Source organism: Manis pentadactyla, chromosome 9 (assembly GCF_030020395.1).
Source record: "Manis pentadactyla isolate mManPen7 chromosome 9, mManPen7.hap1, whole genome shotgun sequence".
Taxonomy (NCBI): domain Eukaryota; kingdom Metazoa; phylum Chordata; class Mammalia; order Pholidota; family Manidae; genus Manis; species Manis pentadactyla.
Window position 1 is genome coordinate 10,364,571 of NC_080027.1, and position 21,281 is coordinate 10,385,851.

General features: G+C 63.8%; 2 protein-coding genes across 8 annotated transcripts; one reads left to right on the forward strand and one right to left on the reverse strand.

Annotated features, from left to right (window-relative positions):
- Positions 1 to 1,651: 1,651 nt before the first annotated feature.
- TSPAN4 (tetraspanin 4) lies at positions 1,652 to 18,877 on the reverse strand. Of its 7 annotated transcripts, XM_036875753.2 has the most exons (9): positions 17,287 to 17,414; positions 12,910 to 13,113; positions 11,974 to 12,053; positions 5,415 to 5,606; positions 4,109 to 4,183; positions 3,232 to 3,333; positions 3,020 to 3,151; positions 2,850 to 2,933; positions 1,652 to 2,106 (listed from the first exon to the last, which is right to left on the reverse strand). In XM_036875753.2, the coding sequence occupies exons 3-9, from the start codon at positions 12,034 to 12,036 to the stop codon at positions 2,038 to 2,040; spliced, it is 717 nt and encodes a 238-aa protein (XP_036731648.2). In that variant the 5' UTR covers positions 12,037 to 12,053; positions 12,910 to 13,113; positions 17,287 to 17,414; the 3' UTR covers positions 1,652 to 2,037. The 7 variants fall into 7 exon arrangements, with proteins under 7 accessions (XP_036731648.2, XP_057362735.1, XP_057362739.1 ...); XM_057506752.1 differs by lacking the exons at positions 12,910 to 13,113; positions 17,287 to 17,414 and adding an exon at positions 18,816 to 18,877; XM_057506756.1 differs by lacking the exons at positions 12,910 to 13,113; positions 17,287 to 17,414 and adding an exon at positions 18,721 to 18,751.
- A 210-nt stretch (positions 18,878 to 19,087) lies between these two features.
- On the forward strand, positions 19,088 to 20,513 carry POLR2L (RNA polymerase II, I and III subunit L). The gene is made up of 2 exons (XM_036875757.2): positions 19,088 to 19,260; positions 20,260 to 20,513. Exons 1-2 carry the CDS (start codon positions 19,166 to 19,168, stop codon positions 20,366 to 20,368), a joined length of 204 nt encoding a protein of 67 aa, XP_036731652.1. The 5' UTR covers positions 19,088 to 19,165; the 3' UTR covers positions 20,369 to 20,513.
- The last annotated feature ends 768 nt before the right edge of the window (positions 20,514 to 21,281 follow it).

Sequence of the window (21,281 nt, forward strand, 5' to 3'; positions counted from 1 at the left end):
CCACAGGACAGGGCCCTGGGAGCCTGTTGGTGCCACTGGTCACTGTGGAACCACAGCTTGCTGGTAGCTCCCACCCACAGGCAGCTATGTGTACAGGGTGCAGTGGAAAAACGGAACCAAAACACAGCTGACCCCTGGCTCCCCAGCCAGGTCTCCTCACTCCTCCCCGGTAGCCTGCCTTGGGGTCTGCTGGCTCGAACTGGAGCTGGACTCCACAGATGCTGTGTGCAGCTCACACCTACCTCCTGAGCTGGGAGTCCTGGGACAGCGGCCACGTTCCCGCTGCCTCCTGCTACGGGGCATGAGTTGGGGAGGATTCTAAGGTGTCTGTCCTTGAGGTCAGGGCTTGGCTGGGTCCACAAGTCCCACATCAGAGCCACTATGCCTGTAGGAGCTGCCCCAAGGGTGGGCTGGAGGCATGGACTTGGATGGCCAGTGGGTGGGCGCTGGGCTGGGCCTGGATGGAAGGATAGGTGGGGCCATCTGGGGAATTGATGCTCGGGTGCTGTATGCGTGCACATGCTTGTGTGTCTGTGTGGGAGGATGCGGTGTGGCCTACCGCTCCGGGCTCTCTGGGCTGACCCGGTCTCCTAAGGCCCCACACCAGCATCTGGGAGGAGGGGCCTGGGCTGGGCCCAGGAGCTGAGCCCCAGAGGCGCCAACCTGCCCACAAGGCAGCATGTGAGGTCGGGGGCCCTGTGGGACCCCAGTGGAACAGGAGCTGCCAGGGCAACTCGAGGGCCTGGGGAAACTGAGTCAGGGCTGGCTGCAGATGGTGCCTGGAGCCCGAGGGGCCCTGTCAGAGGCTGAGCAGGAACCGTCTGCCAGTCATCCCATCAGGCGGGAGGCTGGTACTGCGGGGGACGGGGGGGCGCTTTGCTGGGCGTGAGGCTGGCCCTGCTCACTTCATGGTTGTGCCACTGGCATGGGAGCAGCGAGGTGGTCCCCATGTGGTGACCATGGCCTAGACCTGCCAGCCCTGTCTGGGTTTGGCAGCAGATTCCCTGGGTTTCTCGTGGCTTCCTTAGAGTGAGGCTGGTGGTGTCAGAGCGGGCCAGGGGCCAGCTGCCCCAGGTATCGGGTGGTGAGTGCCTGGCCAGCCATCACCAGGGGGGTTGGCCGCCTGAGAACGACAAGGGGGGTGATGGTGGGACTGTGGAGTCAGTGAGGGGGCACTGCAGTGTTGGGGGTCAGATGCCCCATAGTTTGTGAGGCTCGTAGGAGGCCTGCCCCAGCCTGGACCCCCAGCCCCTGTCCTCCCCACCCAGCAGCTCTGTCCTCATGCCCACCTTCAGTTTAACCATCTCTTTAATTCCGGGCCAGGAGGCTTTGTCTACAGAGCCCACACAGAGTCACCTTCGGGGGCAAAGTTCCCAGAATCAAAAGAGGACTACAGACACCCCTGGGAAGGGCCAGGCAAAGCAGCCACCCCACCCCACTGTCAGGGGAGGGGCGGAGACACGTGGGGAGGAGGGAGGCCCAGGACCGGTGGACCCCAGAGCCTGTGTGGTTTCCTGGAACTAACCTCGTAGGTCTGTGGCTCTCCCTGCAGGCTTGCGGGCCACAGCTGCCCGGCCTGAGTGGACCGCCTGGGCCTCTATCAGTGGAGGGCAGGCACCCCCGCAGGGCTTGAGGTAGCAACAGGCATGGGTGGAGGCTGCTACCACAGGCTTTATTGAGATGCAGCTGGAGTCTGCTCTGACCCCACTGTGGGGTACAGATGAGGCTGTGCCCCACCTTGAGCACCAGGACCAGTGGTCAGCCCCTCACCCCCAACTCCAGCCTCCTACCCTGGGCAGGGGCAGGAGGGAAATACTGCATGGAAGTGAAGGGCACCAGAAGCCCTCCCACCGGGTCCATGGCCAGCACTCAGCCACCTCCCCAGCATGGTGCTCACAGGCCAGGGGGCCCTGGGGGCTCTGCCACCCACCGCTCCTGCCCCCCTGCCTGGAGTCGTGCAGCAGGAGTGGGGTGGGCGGTCATCTCCCCAGTGGTGACATCCTTTGGCGGCAAAGCAGGGGTGGCAGGTGGGGCAGCCTATGCGCAGTACGTGTCGGCCTTCACCACCTGGCAGTACATGGTCATAGCGAAGGTCAGGCCCAAGATCTGCAGGGACATAATGGTGCTGGGGGCCTCTCCAGGGAGCCATGAGCCCAAGGCAGGTGTCCTGACCCTGACCAGCCTGGGCTGGTGGGCCGCACCCCACAACTTCCCCTATGGTCTCGCACCCACTTCTCTAGGGATGCCCCCGTGCCTGGCGATTTCTATCCATCACAACCACAGCCCTCTGCTTTAGGAAAAGCATGCCCACCACAGTGTGGGGGTGCCTAAGGTTTGGCCCCCAGACCTGACTTTCCCTCAGTTTGGCCACCCTGGGCTCTGTAGTGGCTCCAGTCCAGGCCTTAGGCCACATATGTCCCCAGTCATCCAACTAATGGCCACCTCTGAGTGTCTGTCTGATCTGGCTGCTCCCCCGTCTGCCTCTGCACCCCCCAGACAGGCTACCCTGACTCCCAGCTGCTGACCCCACTTGGCCTGGTGCTCCCTGGGCACTGACACAGGACTTCAATGGGGCTAGGGCAGTCTACAGCAGGCAGTCCTGTGACCACCCACCACTGCCGCCAGGCCTATAGCTGCAGGAAGAGGGCCAGCCATGTGCACACGGGCCCTCAACTCGGAGGTCTGCCCAGGAGTCCTCACATGTCAGGTCACCTCCCTGTGGAGGTCGTCCCTGACCGTCCCCCAGGAACCCCACCTCTACCCAGCCACTCCAGCTCAGGTGCAGGGCCCCTGCTTCCTGGGCTGCTGGAGTGGGCCAGGAGGCCCCTGCACAGCCCTGCCCCATGTACCTGCACCAGCGCCGTGCACAGCCCAAAGATGCCCACAGCCAGCAGGTTTTCCTGGAGCCACATCTTCACTGTCTCATAACAGGGCTGGAGGAAGAGCAGATGTCACCTGGGGCCATGCAGCTGGCCCCAAGGTCCCAGGGCCAGGGTGTGTGTGGGGGGCACAGGCTCACCGCCTTCCACCAGGTGCCAGGCGTGTGTAACCCGCAACTCTCACTGAACTCCAGGCAGCAGGAGTCAGGCACACGTGTGGCGTTGTAGACCTCGAACCAGTCGGTGTAGTTGGAGACCCCACAGCAGCGGAACTGCAGGAAAGGCACGCAGGACTGAGATGGCCTTGCCCCCACCCCCACCCCCACCAGTCCCCACGCCCACTGGGACTCACGTCCGTCTGGATGATGCTCCAGGCATTGGTGAGGCCCACGTTGCCCGGAGTGCCATACAGATGCAGGCCCTTCCTCAGGTCTCGCTGGGCATACCTGTCAATCTGCAGGTGAATGGGCTCAGCAGGGCCACCCCTGAAGTGGACGACGCTGATTCCCTCATCTGGACCTCATGCCACTCTGCCCACTGGCCTCCTCCCTGGAGTCACACCTCCTCCCAGAAACCCCCCTAGCGCCCAGGCCTCTGCCCCATCGTCTCCCTGGGCTTCCCAGGGTGCTGAGCACTGGGGTACTAGATTGTGATCAGACACCTCCGTGAGGATGCACATCAGATGAACGCACAGACACGGACAGGGACAGAAATAACAGCTGTATACATGCAGGTCAGGACCCACACGTCTCATGCTCTGCCACCTGAGAGCACCTGGCGGCCACAACACCGCAGTGGCAAGGAGCACCCCAGCTGTGGTTCCTAAGACCGCTCCCCATAAAGGAAACGGGTCCTTGGAGAAATAGCTGATTCCAGGCTGTGGCAGGAGGTGCCCAAGATGGGCCTGGAGCGTCTCCTGGTGCCAGGAAAGGAAGTGCTCAGAAAAAATGTGCGTTGAGGGGAGAATGCCAAAGGGACACGGAGCGAACTGACAACTCCCCATGTCCAAAGCTGGAGCAAATGAGCAAAAACAGCCCAGACCATACGTAGCCCAAAGAATCTACATGACAAGTGATTGGGGACAGCAGGGGCCAGAGCCTGGCTTGAATCCACCCGGGCACCCTGAGCATGCACACTGCCCACCCGCCCTCCACCATGGGTGCCCTCCAGGCCTGGGTCTGCTGCCACCCACCCATGCCCAGCCAGCCCCACAAGCCGGGACTCCTCACCTTGTCAGTGTAGGCGAAGAAAAGGACGGCAACAGCAACCTCCAGCACGAACACCACCAGCAGCACCACGAAGAACTGGGGGGCGGGGTGCTAGCCTCAGAGCAGGCCTGTGCTGCTGGGAGCCCCCCCGCCCACAGGTCTGGCTGGGCCTAGAGAGCACAAGGCTCACACCAGCTGGCACATGTGCTCCGTGTCTGCGTCCTTGGGGTGGGCAGGCAGACTGCAGTGACCCCCGGACTCCAACGCACACTCAGGTGGCTGACGGCTGCTCAGGCAAGACCAAAGTGGGGGTACCGCCATGTGCCAGGGAACCCCCACTCTGTACCAACCTTGCCTGCTGGTTGGCAGTGCCTCTCAAGTGCCCCCAGAGGCACAGCCCTGACTCCAGCCCTGGGCACCCTTTTTGTGCCTTTACCGCCAAGTAACTGCCCCAGGAAGGAGGGCAGACAGAACAGGAGCCGGCGAGCAGGGCACTGTCCGTGAAGCCCCCACCCTACCCCAGGGGGCCCCCTGGATGGGGCCAGAGAAGCAGGTCTGTCCTCTCCTGGGGTCCCCATGCAGTCTCCCCTCAGTCTGGGCCTAGCACTCGGGTCCCATGTTGCCCCCAGGAGGCACCAGGCTCCAAACTCCATGTCACCCTGTGGGAAAGGCCCACACACTCCTCTCAAGGGGTCCAAGAACCCTGGCCGGGCAGCGGAGGCCCAGCCGCAGCCCACCCACTGCACAAAGGGGTCTGAGTCCCAGGCCCTGATGGGTACACTTGGAGCATGCTAGGCAGATGGGGGGACACCCTCCAAGGCCCCACCCTGGCAGGGGCTCCTCAGGACCCATTTGAAGCGGGTGAGTCAGGACTTGAGCAGCCCGAGGTGTCTGCTGAATCCTTCCCCTTAATTGTGGTTAACACCTCTGAGAACAGCAAAGATCCTGCATATAAGTCCATCTCCAAGGCCCAGGCAGGGGCTCTGAGCCTCCTCACAAAGGGTCCTGGGGCTGGACGGTGGGGGAGCAAGAGTCTCAGGACAGGAGCTGGGGTGGGGCTCAGGAAGGGGTGGCCTTGGAGAAAAGAGGCCCAGTACGGGCTGGAGGGGCCCTGCCCGGCACATGTGTGCACACCTGCACGGGGTAGGCACGTGTTTGTGTCCTGGTAAGCTCTGGCACCCACCCTCACAGCCCCAGCCTGACCTAGAAAACCCCAACCAAGGCCCCCTGGGGGCTGCCCAGAGAAGAGCCCGCACGGGCGGGGAGGAAGACCTCGCTCTCAGCCCCAGAGATGGTGCCCCGACCCCGGTGTGCCCCCCCCACTCACGGTGAGCAGGAGACACTTGTTCTCCTTGACGGCCCCGATGCAGCCCACGAAGCCGATGGCCATGACAAAAGTGCCGGTGACGATGAGCAGGTTGGCAGCCGACAGGGACGGGAAGGAGGAGGACAGGGTGGCGAAGCTGCCCTGTGTGGTCGCCAGCCAGACGCCAACACCCAGGATGCCACAGCCGCCCAGCTGGGACCACCAGCAGGAGAGGGCAGTGACCATCTGCACACCCTGCAGGCCAGCCACCCCAGGCCTTGTGCCCAGTGCCCAGCTCCCCAGCTGAACCAAGCAGCCTCCACTCTGGGAGGCACAGATCTTTGGGCTGAGCAGATTTCCATAGAACAGGCAGGGGCCACAATGGGAGGACTACCTCTGACCCTGAGCAAAGGGGAGAACTGTCATTTAAAACTCCAACAGGCAGGCTGTCTGGCTCTACCTCCAAGGACAGTGGATGGCTCCTGTCAGTGGGAAAATCTAAGTTCCCTTGTCCGTGGGGACTCATGGAAGGCCACAGGGAGGACACCGCTGGGCAGAGCGGCTGCTGGGGGTGTGGCCCGTCCAGGCTTCTAGAGGACCTGGAGGGGACACCACCCCCCACCCTGGTGGAAATTGATTTCCTTAACACCCTAAGATGGCAGAAGAGACACTGGCTGTCACCCAGACTGTACTGTCACACACTGACACACTCCTTATCACACGGTGTATCCCCCCTACACACATGCTTCCCACACAGGTGCCTGTCTGACAGGCTCCCCCAGGGTCATGCACAGGCTGGTCCCCAGAAGCCCACTCACTTATGGAATGCATAGTTAATAAAATTACCTGTAATTTTGACATGTTTCTGCATATGCAGCTTTTAAAACATTTTGGCAGGAAAATTACAGCCTTCAAGTACAGGAGAAATCAGGCCCCGTTAGGCACAGACACAGAACATTTAACACAGGGTAAGTGGTGCTGAGGCCCCCAGGCATTCCAGGTCCCTCCCAGGTCAGGTGGGCCACAGGGGTGGTGCTGGGAGGCTGGGACCCCACCCCAACTCTATGGGGGCATCCCCAGCCCCACCTGTTCACAGCTGGGCCTCTGGCTGGACTCTCCTCTCCAGCCAGAGAGAGCCCCAGGTGGGGTCCAGTAGTAGCCCTGACCCCGTAACAGCCTGGAAAAGGAGCCCAGCCCACATCTGGGTCCCTCTTCCCAGCCCTGCCATCAGCTGTGGCCTCCCTGTCTCCCTCCCACGCACCAGGGCACACACGCTGTGCTCCACCTGCACCTGGTCCCAGCGCCAGCCCAGTGCCTGGCCAGGCTGCCATGTCTTTTCTCGTCTGTGTAGTTTTCAGCTTGGCCTAGGGCGGCAGGTGGGGACCACATGGTCTGGAATGCCCTCTCCCTCCAGGCCCGCCGCAGGTGGCTGTTAGCCAGCCCTTTGCACCTGTCCCTCTGGCCACATGGCTCAGAGTGGCAGATGGCCGGGAAGCTGGCCATGTCCTTGGAACAGGATGGAGGGCTGACTGCCTGCAGGGGCCAAACTTGTGCCCAGAAGCACCTCGCCTGGCAGCCAGCACAGCTTCAGGTTAGGGGCCAGGTACAGGGTGTGACACGTCCCTTCCAGCCAAGAGCTGCCATGGGCAGGTCCCATCTATATGAAGTTCATGAATGGCAGTCTGTGCACTGGGCTGGGAATGAGGTCTGCCTTTCCCCAAGGTGGAAGTTGGGGTGCTGAGTGAAGGCACTCTGGATAGAAATGTCCCCCACATTGGCTAGGTGTCACCCTGGTGACCACTCATGGGGCTGTCCACTAAAATCTCTGCCATTAACTGGAACTCATTTCCTGAAATGCCAGGAGCCCCCACATCTCAGTGTAGCCTGTTCAGTCACCCTGGGATCCCTGAAGGCTTGAAGATGAAGAGAATCGGCCCCAGCTCATTGGGGGAGGTGGCCCCAACTGACCAAGGACCCCGAGGCCAGTGTCCAAGGAGGAGGGGATGGCAGGGGGAGTAGAGCAGCCCTAGCCTGAGGTTCCAGGGAGCCTGGAGTCCGCCCTCTGGGTCAGGACCTTGCTGACACGCAAAGAGCCATCCAGGGGACAGACAAGGCCCCTGCACGGCTGCCTGGGAGTTGGGAGGGAGGGGCCGTGGCCAGGCCAGGCCCCAAAGAGCAGGACCTCTCTGGCCTGGTCCCCAGGGCAGACAGGGAGGAAACACTGTGCCCAGGTCCAGGGCTGCCGATGGGGAGGTACAGGGGGACCTGGGCCCCCTCCCCCCCAAGGACCTCCTGACCTTAAAAGGCACCACCACCTGGTGGCTGAGGCCACATCTCTCTGCCAGACAGAGCCCCCGCCCTACCCACAGCCCCTCCTCTGCCTTATGTCCATAAGGTCTTATCCACGCAAAGGCCTGGCAAGCCTGCCTCTCCCATGCCCTTCCTCCCAGCAGGCTACTCCGGGATGGAGCTGATCTGGGCCACTGTGTGGACAGGCCTGGCACAGCCACTCAGGACAGTGCCAGAGCCCCCTCAAGTCCAACCCATCAGGGGAGACACCAACTCCCCAACAGGCACACAGGGCTGGCTCTAGCAACGAGTCTTTATTTGGAAATAAATTGTTGCCATTTACCATGTTCCCCACCACAGCACGGTGGGCTGCCTGGGGACCTGGGGGCAGGGACAAGGGACTAGATAACCCACCCTGCCACCACAGAGCACATACACACCCCCAGGCTCTAGAGTTCCGGGCTGTCTGACAGCCAGTGACTGGCCCCAGGGACGAGAGCTCGTGCAGGCCTGGCCCTCGGCATTCTGACCCCTCCCCTGATCAGGATGGCCAAAGCACCCACCCGCCTACCCCAAGTCTTGGCTCCCCAGCAGTGGGCACCCCCCAACACCGCCTGACCCACCCCATTGCAGGAAGAAATGAGCCAGGATATAGCCGCCTCCCCACCATTACCACCAGGAGGCTGAGGCCAAGAGGACCTACGGGGTCTGAGGTCTGAGAGGTGTGCTGGCCCTGCTCCGTGAGCCCCGGCAGAACGTGGCACCTGGCCACAGGGGCACCATGGAAGCTGAGCTTGCTGAGCTCAGCCATACTCTGGCCTGATCCATCCCAGGCCACCCCTGAACCACTCTGGCAGCCCCTGGGTGATCCCTGAGCACCCTGACCCCACCATGGAGGGCTGGGGGAGCGTGTGACCCCCCCTTGTTACCAGAAGAGGAAGGACTTGGCTGGTGGAGGCCTGAATGCAGGCCAGGCAGCTCCTCAGGGGCTGCACAGCCTCCACTTCCTCACCGGGCGTCAGGAGGTAGGCCCCACCCACTCCCAGAACCCACACAGTCCTCTCCACCAGGACGGGGCTCCCAGGAGCCACCCAGCCCCAACTCAGGGCCCTTGGCCCTAAGGTGCCCACCACCTGTGCACGCCTCGGAGGAGGGCAACTGTGTGCCCAGCAATGGCGCATCTGCAGAGGGACAGAAGAGGGTCTGGGGTAGTCAGCTCTGAACTCCCAGGGGCCCCACCACAGGCATCTCTGTGGCACCTGCAGCCCGAGTACGCGTAGGTACCCTTCCTAGCCCCCTCCTCTCAGGGCAGCAGGGCTCCAAGCACTGGTGATGAGAGGCAGATCTGTTTCCCCCCTGAGAGCAGATGATGACCCAGCCAGGCCGCACAGCACTGGGGAGACCCACCCCAGGGCAGAAGGTGCCCTCAGCTCTGCCCTTCCAGGATCCCCCAGGGAAACCCATCCACAGGGCACGTAAGTAAGAGTCCATTACCTCCTGAACCAGCCCCTCCCCAACCTCTGAGAGCCCCCTTCCCCAAGTAGGACACCAAGGCCTGCCCAGGCCCAGCCAGGGCTGCAGTCTCAGCCAGGGGCACCCAGGGGTCAGGACACAGCCCCACAGTCGGGCAGGGGGTGGAGGCAGCATCGCTGGAGGCATCAGGCTGCCACCGGGAGGACACCTCAGTGAGCTGGCTCTGCAGGTACCCCGGGGGGCCAGGTGTTAGTGAGGGTTTTGCCTCTGGGGCATGGTGGCTTTGAGGTGAATCCTGAAGAAAAGGGGTGCCAGGCAGGGCTTTGGGATAAGAAAGACAAGACAAGGGCAGGAGGAAGCTAGAGGTCAGTGCACCCTGACCCAGGTGCAGGGGGCAGGGCCCCCACTGTCACTGCTGCTCCCCTCTCCCAGGTGTCCTCAGGACCGTCCTCCTCCCCGCCCCACCCCCTACACCGCACCTCCTGCTCCTCCTGCCCTGCCCACTCCCAGGGCCCCCCAGCACCCACCCCTCTGGGAACCACACCCAGGACAGCACGGCTGCCCCACCCCATCCCGGGCCTGGCCCTACCAGCGGGATCAGAAGGACTGGCACAGGCGGGCATCTGGAGGTCCAGCCCCAGGGGTGCCCCTCCCCCCACCTCAGCCCTGGCCTCTAGGGTTAGGGAGGAGACTGAAGCCCCACACTCTGGGAGCTTCTGTCCTCTGGTCTCCCAACGAGGGGGGTTAAAAGATAATCCTTCCTGTAGGGGGTAGCACCTCCAGATGGCAAAGGAGCTGGCATCCCAGAGAAGGGGTGCTCTGGCCCCTACCCCCTGAGCCTCTGTCACCAGCTTAGTTGACACCTGCACAGGGACAAGGTGGAATGGATGTCACTCCCAGCCTCCTCTCCGTTGTCACCACCCCTGGTCTCAGCATGCTTCCGTGAACTGTGGGCAGGCTGGGCGAGGGGCCCTCTGACTCCCAGGTCTCAGACCCCTGCTAAGCACCAAGCTGGGAATGGGAGGCAAAGGCCAGCAGTGGGGGCCCAGTTTGCTTTCCTGGGAGGTGTGACTGGGTAATAAAAGGGAATGGGATTTTCCACCCAGGAGCGGGTACCACAGGGGTTATCCTGGAAGAAGACATCCATCACCCCCACAGGGAGGGCGGGGCATCACCCTGCAGCTGGAAGGGAAGCTCCTCAGGGCTCGCACAGAAACAGTTCTGCCTGGGGACCCATTAGGGAGGGCACAGGCCCCTTGAGGGGCCCCCTCTCCTGCCCGCAGGCAGGTGTCCAGCTCACTGAGGAAGCAGGTAAAGGAAGAAGCAGGCCCCACCCACCTCCTGGGACTGGACCATCCCCCACATCCACTGCCCCGCCAGTCAACCCACCACCTACGCTGCCTTCCACCTTCATGGCAGCACCTACACCTGCCAGCTCTGGTCACACTGTCACCTGCGGCCATCTCCTGTCACACTGCCTAGGGCACTCTGACCCTGCCAGACTCTCAGTACTAACCAGACGGGTGCCCCTGCAGCTGGTCAACATCCCCTCCGAGAGATGACATTTGCCCTTCATGTTCCTGGACCACAACTCCAGCCATGCCCACTCTGCTGCCAGCTCCTGGCCTCTGGGGCACCCCACCCAGCCGGTGCCTCATCCCTCCAAGGAGCCTCGTGCAGAGAACACACCCTTGGGGTGGCCCTCTCTGGAGGCAGGCACCTGGGGCAGAAGCCTTCCTGGGTCACAGCCCACAGGCAGCCCAGGCTAGCCACCTTTTCCAGTAACCCTCGCCTAGTCTCCCAAGCTAGGGAGAGAAAAGCCAGGGCCCAGGACGGAAGGGAGGGGCAGAAGGTAGGCCCGGGTTTCTGGGCATCTGGCCTCAACTGGACACCAAGCAAACGAGCATGCAAACTACAGCCTCCTCCTGGAGTCCAGAGCCCAGGCTGGAGCCAAAGCCACACCCCCTACTCCCAGTTGTGGAAAGAGGGTGGCTCAGGAATGGGCAATGGAGCAGGGAGTTACCTTGGCATCATCTCTCCCCCAAGCCTCCTCCAGCACAGCCAGTAGGGCCCCAGCCTGCCAGCGTCGCCCCATCACGGTCAGGTGTGACACCTGCCGCAGCTCCAGCCCACCACCCTCCCTGCGCTATTGGTAGCCAGTGGCAACTCTTTCGCCCTGGTCTTGGGGGAAAGGCGCTACCCTGCGGAGCCAACACCTAGGACCCTGGACACTAGTGTCTCCTGTCTGAGCAAACCTAGCCCGTCGGAACAACCGCACCACCACCATGTTGGAGAAAGAGTAGGGGGGCCAGACACTCGCGGTGGCCCACGGGCCTGCTCAGTGCCTGCGCAGCCAGGGCGCTCGCTGTGCCCCTCCTTTCCCACACCACCTCCTGAGACCGGGGGACCACTACGCCCCCAGCAGCCCCTCTGGAAGCGGAGTCTCTGTGGCTGGTAGGTCGGTGCGCTCTGAAGGAGGCGGCGGCAAAGGAAGGATGCCGGCCGCGCGGAGGAAGAGGAGGGACGGGACGGGACGTAGGGCGGACCAGGCGTCTCCGCACACCGCTGGACTCGAAGCCCCGCACAGGCTAGGCGCAGTGCAGGGGCCTCCCCGTGGGGCGTGCAGGTGCGGGACACGCGCGGTCTCAGGAAGAGGCGGGAGCGGGAGAGGAGGCGCGGCAGCCTCCTAGAGCGCAGGGGCTGGAGTACCCCGCGGTCCCGGAAGCCCCCCCCCACGGGCTGGTGCAGCCCTCGCCCACAGCCGGAGCAGCGACCCCGGGCAGTCCCCAGCCCCACCCCTGCGGGAGCGACCACTCACCCAGAAGAGCAGGTTGAAGGCGAACATGAGGTACTTGACGCCCTGGAGACAGCCGCGCGCCATGCTGCAGCGCTTCAGCTCTAGGAGGAAGATGAAGGAGAGGTCCAGGTAGAAGACCACGTACTTGTTGCCCTTGGGCGACGTATAGCGCGTCTGGGTCGCCTTGGGGCCGGGACTGGAGTGCAGGCCGAAGAACGGCCCGCCGCCCCCGCTGTCCCCGCCGTCCCCGGCGCCCGCGCGCCGGTACAGGCTGCTGTAGCGCCGGAAGGGGCCGCCGCACGCGAAGCCCGGCTCCTTGCCCTCCGGCGACGGGCTGCGCCGGTACGTGGACTCGTCGGTGCTGGAGCGGCGCATAGCGCCGGGCCACCGCCGACTCAGCGCCCCGCGCCCTCCGCCCCAGAACACCGCATCCCGCCCGGCCCGGCCCCGCGCTGGCAGCGGGCAGCGCCGCTGCGCTCTGACCCCGGCGGACCCCGGACACCTGCCCCGCGCGCCCGCCGACCCCTCCCCTTCTCGCCGCCCAGAGACCGGGCCCCGCCAATGCGCGCCCACCGGGACCGCGGACCCCTCCCCTCCGCGCGGCGCGGGTCCGCGCCCGCCCTCGCCGCCCGGCCAATCCGTGCCTCCCCGGGCCGCGGACCCTCCCCTCGGCACGGCACCGCCCCCAGTCCGCTCCACCAATCCGTGCAGGCCACGCCCTCAGGACCTCCCCTCCTCGCTGCCCCGCGCGCACCCCGCACCCCAGCCCGCGCCCCTCACTCTCCGCTACCTGCCCAGAGCGGGAGGAAATGGCTACCAAGGGCAGGGGGAGCTGGAGGGGCCGGGCCCGGGCAGCTCTTAGCCCCGAGAACGGTGCCCTCGGCCTTCCCCTCGGCCGCACTGCGCCTGCACGCCCCCTTCCAGGCGGACTTGGGCACCTCCGGCCGCACACCATACCCAGAGCGCTGATCCTATCGTCGTCTGGCGGCGACTTAGGGAGGCTCCGGCTTTGGTCCCCGGCCCAGAGCGAGGTAGCGCCGGGGGAACGTGGCCGGAACACGACCTGGGGTGCGCCCTCTCTCAGTAGCCTCCTCCACCCTAGGCTGGGCAAAGTGCTGCGCTGGGACCCCAAAGCTCCCGCAGCTCACAGCTGAGAGGCGCCTGTTGGGACGGGGGTTAGTTAGCCTGAGGTACCCAACCTTGGCGGGGGCTGGGAGAAAGGACGGTGTTGCGGTTTAATGGACAAGCCCCTGAGAGGGGCCACGGAAGGGCAAGGGGGGGAGAGCGGGGAGTTTTTCTGACCTAAAGGGAGGGGCCGGAGCTCGCGGGAGAGCAGGAGTTGTCACTAGGGGCGGGAAGACTGGCCCCATGTAAGGTTGGCAGCCCAGACCCGGATCTCAGCTCCCAGGGGCACCCGCTCCGTGACCCAGCCAGAGTGGACAGATGGGGCTGCTCACCTCCAGCCCCCTCCCAACCCCCATCCCCTGGTTCTGTGCGGGGCGGGCTTCCCAGTCTTGCGACCTGCGCAATCACACAGGACCCCTGGCTGGTTTGATCCTGCGCTTCCGCCCTCTTGAAATTCTTGATAGTTTTTTAACAAGGAGCCACGAATTTAATTTTGCACCACTTGGGGCTGCAAGTCACACCCTGCACCCTCCCAGACACGTCCACACACACACACAAGCAGCCAAAGACCCCAGCCGCCCAGATTCCCTGGGTGGCTTACAGACACCAGAGACATGCACCAAAGCCCCGTGTACTGTGCTGTGCAGAAAACCTAGGGGTACACATACACCCACAATCACAAAAGGGGACAGATGCCCCCTCAGCTGTGCCCCACAGCCCACCCCACTGATGGGGGCAGCAGTCTCAGGGGTCCCATGGTGGGCGGCCCAGATGCCCCCTCCCTATGTGACCCCAGGCCTGCAGTGCAGAGGCCTGGGGTGCTGAGCCTGCTCCCCTACTAGTGCAGGCAGGGAAGTTGGGGCCCACCCAATCACCGTAACAGCCCACTGGCTGCGTCCACTTCCTGGGAGTGGGGCAGCAGAGCTCAGAGAGGAGAGGAGCAGGGATGGAGGGAGCTGGCCCACTAGTGATGTTGAGGTGACAGAGTGGTGCAGGAGGCGACAGGTCTGCGCGGTCTGGACAGCTGGCCGAAGACCACTGGCACCAGCCCTCTGCTGCTCCCCAAGGGCATTCCGGAGAACTGCAGCTCTGGCCTCAGGGCAGCATCCCACTGGGACTCCCTGAGCCGCCCTGGCCCTGGCCAGGAGCTGGGACAGGAGAGCCCCCGAGTTCCTGTCCTACACTACCAGCTGGCCTGGGCCACCTGTGACCTGTGTACCCTGTCCTCTTCTGAGGGTCCTTTGCAATGTCTGGGCGCCAGGAAACAAATACAACAGTGGCCATGGACGGAGCCCAGTGGAGACGCAGGCAGTGGAGAGCCCCCACCCAGACGCCTGCAGACAGTAGTCTGCAGCTCTGCCCAGGGAGCAAGTGGTAGCCAGTGACCCCTTGAGACATTGGTGATCCCCAGTGGCCTGTGGCCACCTTCCACTTGGCCCAACTCAGCCAGCCCCATGTGCTCAACAGGATGCACAGTGGCATCCAGCCCCCCAGAGGTCCCAGACCCCTGAGACCAGCCAGTATTGTCCACTTCCCCCAAGATGCCCTTCATCCCATGCCCTCCTCAGTTCTGGGAAGACTATGCCCTCAGCCACCAACCTCATGCTCTCCCCACAGAGCCAGCCAGTGACCACAAGGGCCACTCATTGGCCATTGGCACTCAGGGGGGATTCTGTCCCCCCTCTACCAGCCAGGGATTTGGGGGAGAGACCCCCACACCTTGCCCCAGACCAGGGTGCTCCTCGCAGCCTGGGAGGTGAGACAACTGGTCTTCCCAGCAGCCCAAGGGAAGGAGGGGGCTGCAGAGGCTCAGAGACAGACCCACTCCGGCAGGTGTCACCCCACCATGGGAAGCTCACTGCCTGCTGGGCCACTCCAACCCACACCTGGGTGGACAGGAGGCCACTGACAAGGTCAAGTCGCAGGTTCTCCCTGCAGGTGACCTGAGACTTGTCCTTTCTGAACTCAGAAGGTATGAACAATGCCCATTACATGGAGGGAGGATATGCCCAAGCCCAGGACCCTGGGGCCCCATCCCCACCCATCAGCAATCACTGTGTCCAAGGATGAACCACCCATGGAGGGGTTTTCAGGCCCAGTGAAGTATCACGGACCACACGGTGGAGGGATGCGTCCCTCCCCAGGATCTAAGGGGTCCAAAGCCCACAGCGTTCCAGAAGCTAACAGCATGTATCACTCCCCACCACCAACACAGGCCTGAGCCTGGATCTGTGGGCCCCACACCCCCACACCTGGGCACTAGGGAAGTGGGCCTCCCAGGAAGGCCCTAAAGGGCAGATCTACCAGCACCCCTCATGATCCCCCAGTCCTACTGGGCTCCTACATAGCAGGAAGGCCTGTGGCCAACACCGAGCCTGGACAAGACCACTGCCCAGCCACGCTCCCAGCCCCAGCCCCCAAGGAAGCCCCTGGACCCTCTGTAAATGACCTCCAGCCCTTCTGGCCCCACAGTGCACCTCTACAAACCCATGCACACTGGGCAGCCCAGACACAACCCTGAAGTTGGGCATGGGTGCAGGTCTGGACAGGGTTGGGGCTGGCTCCCCATACTCACCAGGCCCAGCCTCCACCTCCAGGAAGCCTCCCTGCCCATTCCCGACTCTGGGCTGCCTCTGAGTGGAGGGACCCACATGCCTGCAACGCCCTCCCTCCCACAGATAGATCTGAGAGAGCCCCCAGACAGACACACCCACAGGCTGCCAGCCCCAAGCTGGGCCTTCTAGCCCCAGGGTCAACCACTGGGGTGGTCAAGCCACAAGGAGGCAGTGGGCACCTACCTGGCCAGACCAAGGTCCGCTCAAAGAGGGGCCTGCTGAGATGCAGAAAAGCTTGCCAGCCATGAACCTGGAGGCCTGGAGCCCCTGGCAGCTGCCCATGGCGTGGCCCACTGAGCCCCAGCAGTGGAGCAGCAGGGGCTGGCTGGGGAGCTCACAGCCCAGCAGGGGCATCTCAGGGTGGAGAACGGAGTGGAGTGAAGCTCCGCAGCCCAGCTCACAGGCCTGGCCACTGTGAGGCAGCGTTGAGGGGCTGGGAGGGCCCCACCAACACAGGCCTTGCTCCTACTTCAGTGCCCACCCAGGTCCCTACCTCGGCAGAGGGGCTCACAAACGCCCAGCCCAGGCAGGCTGGCACCCCCTTCCACACACACAGGATGGGGGGGTCCCCTACCCCTACCCAAACCAGAGCCTCCAGGGCCCCACTGAGGCCAACCCCAAGATCAGGGCCTTTACCTACCCCTGCTCCTCCCCCTATCTCAGGTGGAGGCCACGTGGATGTGGGCACAGAGGGAACACAATTAGGACCTGGAGGGTGCCCTGATACCAACTGCAGGCCCTGGGACCACCCCACCACAGGTGCCCACAGTATGCCCAGGCAGCAGGCTGGCAGATGGGGACATTCCCCAACACCAACAGCCCAGCTGTGTCAGAGGGTCATAGGGTAGGGCCAGCTCAGCCTCGAGCACACTGGGAACCGCCACCACCCACAGTCCCCGGGGCCCTAGGGCTAAGGCTAGTGTGGGAGCAGCAGGTGGATGGCCTTGTCTGACCCTGGGGAGGCATCTGAGCATGGGTGTTCATAGACCACACCACTGCACACCGGTGAGCATGCAGGGCTCAGGGCTGAGCCTGGGACCCCCGTACCTGCACTGCTAGGATCAGGACCCTCCAGCTGGCCAGCTTCTGGCTCCACCCAAATTTTTTATGGATCTGGAGAGACAGGCTATTACCCAAGACTGGGGCAGGGTCAGCTGACTCCCAGGCCCACTGCCCCTGTGGCCAGCCTCTTTCCAGGACAATGCTCAGAGCCACAGGGTCTCAGTGCCTAAAACTTCCATTGCTAATTTCCCCTTCCCCTGCCTGCCCTGAAGTGACCCTCCTCTGACAGGAAACGAGGCTCACGGGTTTCCACATGTGAGCACAGCCCTCCCTCCTCGTGCCCAGGGAGCAGGACATCTCAGCAAAGCAGCCCCTCCCTCTCCCTGCCCCATTTCCAGCGTCCCAGAGGCCTGGGCCACATCTCTTCTGACACTCTACACGCAGGGGCGAAGCAGGGCTCTCCACCCGTGCAGGCAAGCAGAGCCCCACCCCACCCCAACTAGTGCCCTGGGCCCTATGGCTCCCTCCTGCCTGTGCCCTCCCTGAGGAGAGCCTGGCCCACATCCCAGCCCGCGCCCCCCAGAACACTCACAGAGGGTCATGGCCACCGGGGCCTCAGCAGGGTCCAGATGGCAGGATGGAGTGCCCCAAGGGGCACACGTTTGTTGGGGGCATGCACACGGGCTGGCACAGGGACAGCCACACTGCTCCCCGTGGCCTCTGCTGGGAAATCAGGGAGCTGGAGGGCGGAGCCTGGGAAGAGGAGGCCGTCCCCGCCCCCAAACTCAGAATTTCAGGAATGTCAACTTGGCTGTGGCAGAGATCAAGGCAGGAGGCTCATTGCCCCACTCTCAGGGAGTAAACAACTGCTCCAGGAGGGGGTGGGAGCACGAGTGGGCGGCCTGAGCCCCTCCTCCAGGAAGCCTTCCACCCCAACCCACTCTGAAGCCACGCAGCTGATACCCCAGATCCCCTTCCCGTCTCCCTCACCTCCACAGCAGCCGGCAGCCTCTGCGTGGGTCTGACCCCAGGCCACTGTGACTCAACGCCCCCTATCCTGGCCCTCTGGCCTGGGACAGGATGTGTACCCAGTCAGCCTAGGGGGTGGGACAGAGGAAGGGAAGTGGCCTTGGCTTGTGGCTCTGCATGTGGCAGGGTGGCAAATGACACTGAGGAGGCAGTCCAGGGCCCAGGTGAAGGTAGGGGCACAAACTCTAGGCTGGCAGCAGCCCTAGCCAGCCCCACCCAGGACCCAGAGGACACTCCATCTCCCTACCCTCAACTAAGGCCAGAATCCATCATGCACCCTGAGAGGGCAGTTAGCTGAGGTTTGGGACCCAACACAGGCCCTACCCACCCGACCCAGAGATCCAGACGCCCCAGCCAGCAAACGCACCAGAGCAGCGCTGGCCTCACCCACAGGTGCCACTTTGCAACAGGTCCACCCACAGCCCAAATCTCATGTCCCCCGCAGTCTTCCCTGCCTTGTGTGCACACTGCCTGCCCCCCAGCTCCAGCCCTCTGGTCACCAGACTCACCTCATCCCATTTCCAGAGACACGGCCTCCCCACCCTTTAAATCTTCTGTGGCTCTACCACCTGCTCGGGCCCCAAACCCATCGCCCTGAGATGCTGCAGGTACTCCAAGGTCTCCTCCCTGCCAGGCTCGCCGCCAGTGAAGTTCTGTGCTCTTCAAGGTCCCGTTCAAAAGGCACGTCTTCCACGACGCCCTCCCTGACATGCCCACCGCGGCCCCCTCCCGAGTCCTCCGGGGCCTCACGCCCCCAGGTGGCGGGCCACCCAGCACCCCGCGCCCCCTTCCAGCCCCTCCGCGGCCAAAGCGGATCAAAGCGCCGTCGGGGCTGCGGGTAACCACACTGCCGGACCGATCCCGCGCGGGCAAGCAGCCGGGCGGCGGCCGAGAATGGGACCCCAACTCAGCCGCGGAGACCCTGGGCACCCGCGAAGAGACCCCCGTCCCGGCCAGCCCGGAGGGACGGCGGGAAGACCGCCCCGCGGTCGCCCACCCCGGGCCGTGCCACTTGTTGCTGCGGCTTGGCTCGGCCTCCGCGCTCGGTTCGGCTCCGCCCCGCCTCGGCTCCGCGGGCTGCCGGCGCGGTACCTGCGCGCGGTCCGCCCGCCGCGCAGCTGTCAGTCACGCGGACACGAAGACCGCGAAGCGCCGCCGCTGCCTTCTTACGGCCCCGCTCGGACGCCGTCGTCCGGAACATACCAAAGCAGCGGGCGGGGGGCACCTTCTGCTCCCGCCGCGGCCGCGCGGCCCCGGGACCCCGGCCTGCGCCAAGAATACCGTCGTGGCGGGAAGCGGAGTCCGACCGCGCCACGGTGAGGGGCGGGCGAGTGGCCAGGGGCGGGCGTGCCCCCCGCGCGTGGGCGCGCCCGGGGCGGGGCAGGTGCCGCTGGCGGAAGCGCCTCCAGGACCTAGGAGCCGCCGCCGCCGTCGCCGCCGCCATGATCATCCCCGTGCGCTGCTTCACCTGCGGCAAGATCGTGGGCAACAAGTGGGAGGCCTACCTGGGGCTGCTGCAGGCCGAGTACACCGAGGGGTGAGGCGCTCCCCGCGTCTCCGGCCTGAGAGGCTGGGGGACAGGGCCGGAGGTCCCGGCCAGCGCGGGTGGGCGGAGGCAAGGGTCCTGCTGCGCTGCCTACCCCACGTGGGGCTGGGGTTGGAGGACTGGGGGCTGAAGTCGAGAGCCCCAGCCTGGGGGGCAGGCGGGGCACACATCAGATTCCAGCCGATCTTGGAGGGGTCTCAGTCCCGGGGTCCCTTCCAGCGCTGCCCTCCTGACCAGTACTCAGGACAGTATTTCCTCCCCCAGTCTGGGGAGAGGAGAGGGAGGAGCTGGGTATCAAACCCCTGGTTTTCGGGGGACTTCCAGACTGCGGTCCTTCTGTTAGGTAGCTGACCATTACGTGCTTAGCCTCCTTCCTGTCCATCTGGTCCCTAACCTCTTTCTGCTCTTGGGCCCACTGTGTCCTGCAACCCGCTTGCCGTTAGGACACAGGGCGAGCTTCTGACCCCGCAGCTGTCATTATCAGGCTGCCATGGGGGCCCCTTTCCTGCCCTTGCCCACCCTGCAGTTACCACCATGCCTGTCTGAATCTCCCTTTCTCACCAGTGGCTGCCCCTTGGCCCCTGTGTAGGTAGCCCAAATGCTGATCACACTTGAACTCCTGGTGCCTGGATGAAGGGGAAGCCATGGATGGGCTGTTTGCGCCAGGCCGTGAGGAGACTGTTAGAACGACCAGGGTGCCAGTGAATGGCTTGTAGCCTGCATGTGACCCTCTACATGATGTGCTGCCATGGGCAGGGACCTCCAAACCTGGCCTCCACTTCCCAGGCTGCCACATCTGCACGTTTAAGAATTTTCTGGAGGCCTTCCTGAGTCCCAGGGAAATTAAGAACTCTAGGTGGTTTGGGAAATGAGAGAGGTGGCCCCCAGGAGAAGTCTCAGTCCCTGGCACGGGGCGCAGAGCAGAGGGGAAAATCCCACAACAGCTGAGTGGGGCTTGCTCATTCACCGGGACCACTCTCTCCCGCACAGGGACGCCCTGGATGCCCTTGGCCTGAAGCGTTACTGCTGCCGCCGCATGCTGCTGGCTCACGTGGACCTGATTGAGAAGCTGCTCAACTATGCACCCCTGGAGAAGTGACCGTGCTGGCCATGGCAGGCAGTGTCTTACCCAGAGTTCATCCCATGAGGTGTGGGTAGCTGGGAGACATGCCTGCCCACAGCTATGTGGGCATGTCTCCCGCTGTGGAAGGAACCATCCAGTAAAGGTCTTTGCAGAACTGTGACGTCCTGACAGTTGGCTGGCTTTGTGGGACTCCTTTCAGCCTTGTTTCTCAGTCTTGCCTCTTGCCTGAGGCCACACCGTGGGGGGGGGTGAACTCGGCCCTCAGTGCCCAAGAGGAGAGGCCACCACTCAGCCTGGGGGGGTCTCCCTTGGGGTGTGCACTCACAGCCCAAATAGGCACAGACACCAAGAGCATGTGATGTGGGTGGGGGTCCAGGGGCTCTGGCATCCCAACCCCGATGTTTTGGGTGCTCTTTAGGTGGAGCACAGAGATGCTCATATCCTCTCCCAGGATCTGAAGAACAGGTTTTCTGGGCCCTAAATGGAGTGCTGGCTGTGGTCATGGCTGCCCACTCTGAGGCTCCTGCCAGAAGCCTCCAGGCTCCACATCTTGGCTAAGTTCCTGAAGGGGGGGAGGGGCAGTGCCCAGGTTCCACAACCAGCCCTGAGACCCCCATGTAGGTGGGTAGTAGCCCTCAGGAAGCTGTGCCGGACATCAGGCTGGTCAAGCACCCAGTGCCTGGGCATTAGCACTTAATCCCATGGGCTGTCCAAGACCTGTCTCCTTGGGGCCTCTGTTGCAGCTGAAGCTTCCAGCTGGAAGCTGTCATCCTGGGCAGGGGTCAGGCAGGCCCTGGTACCCTCCAGTGGGCAGAAGGCAGGAGGGTGCTCTTAGGAGGGAGGGAGGCAGCCTATTTCAGGCACCTTCCTCAGAGCTAGGAGCCTGGCTGGGGGAAGATGGGTATGCCCCTGGGATAGATAGCCCAAG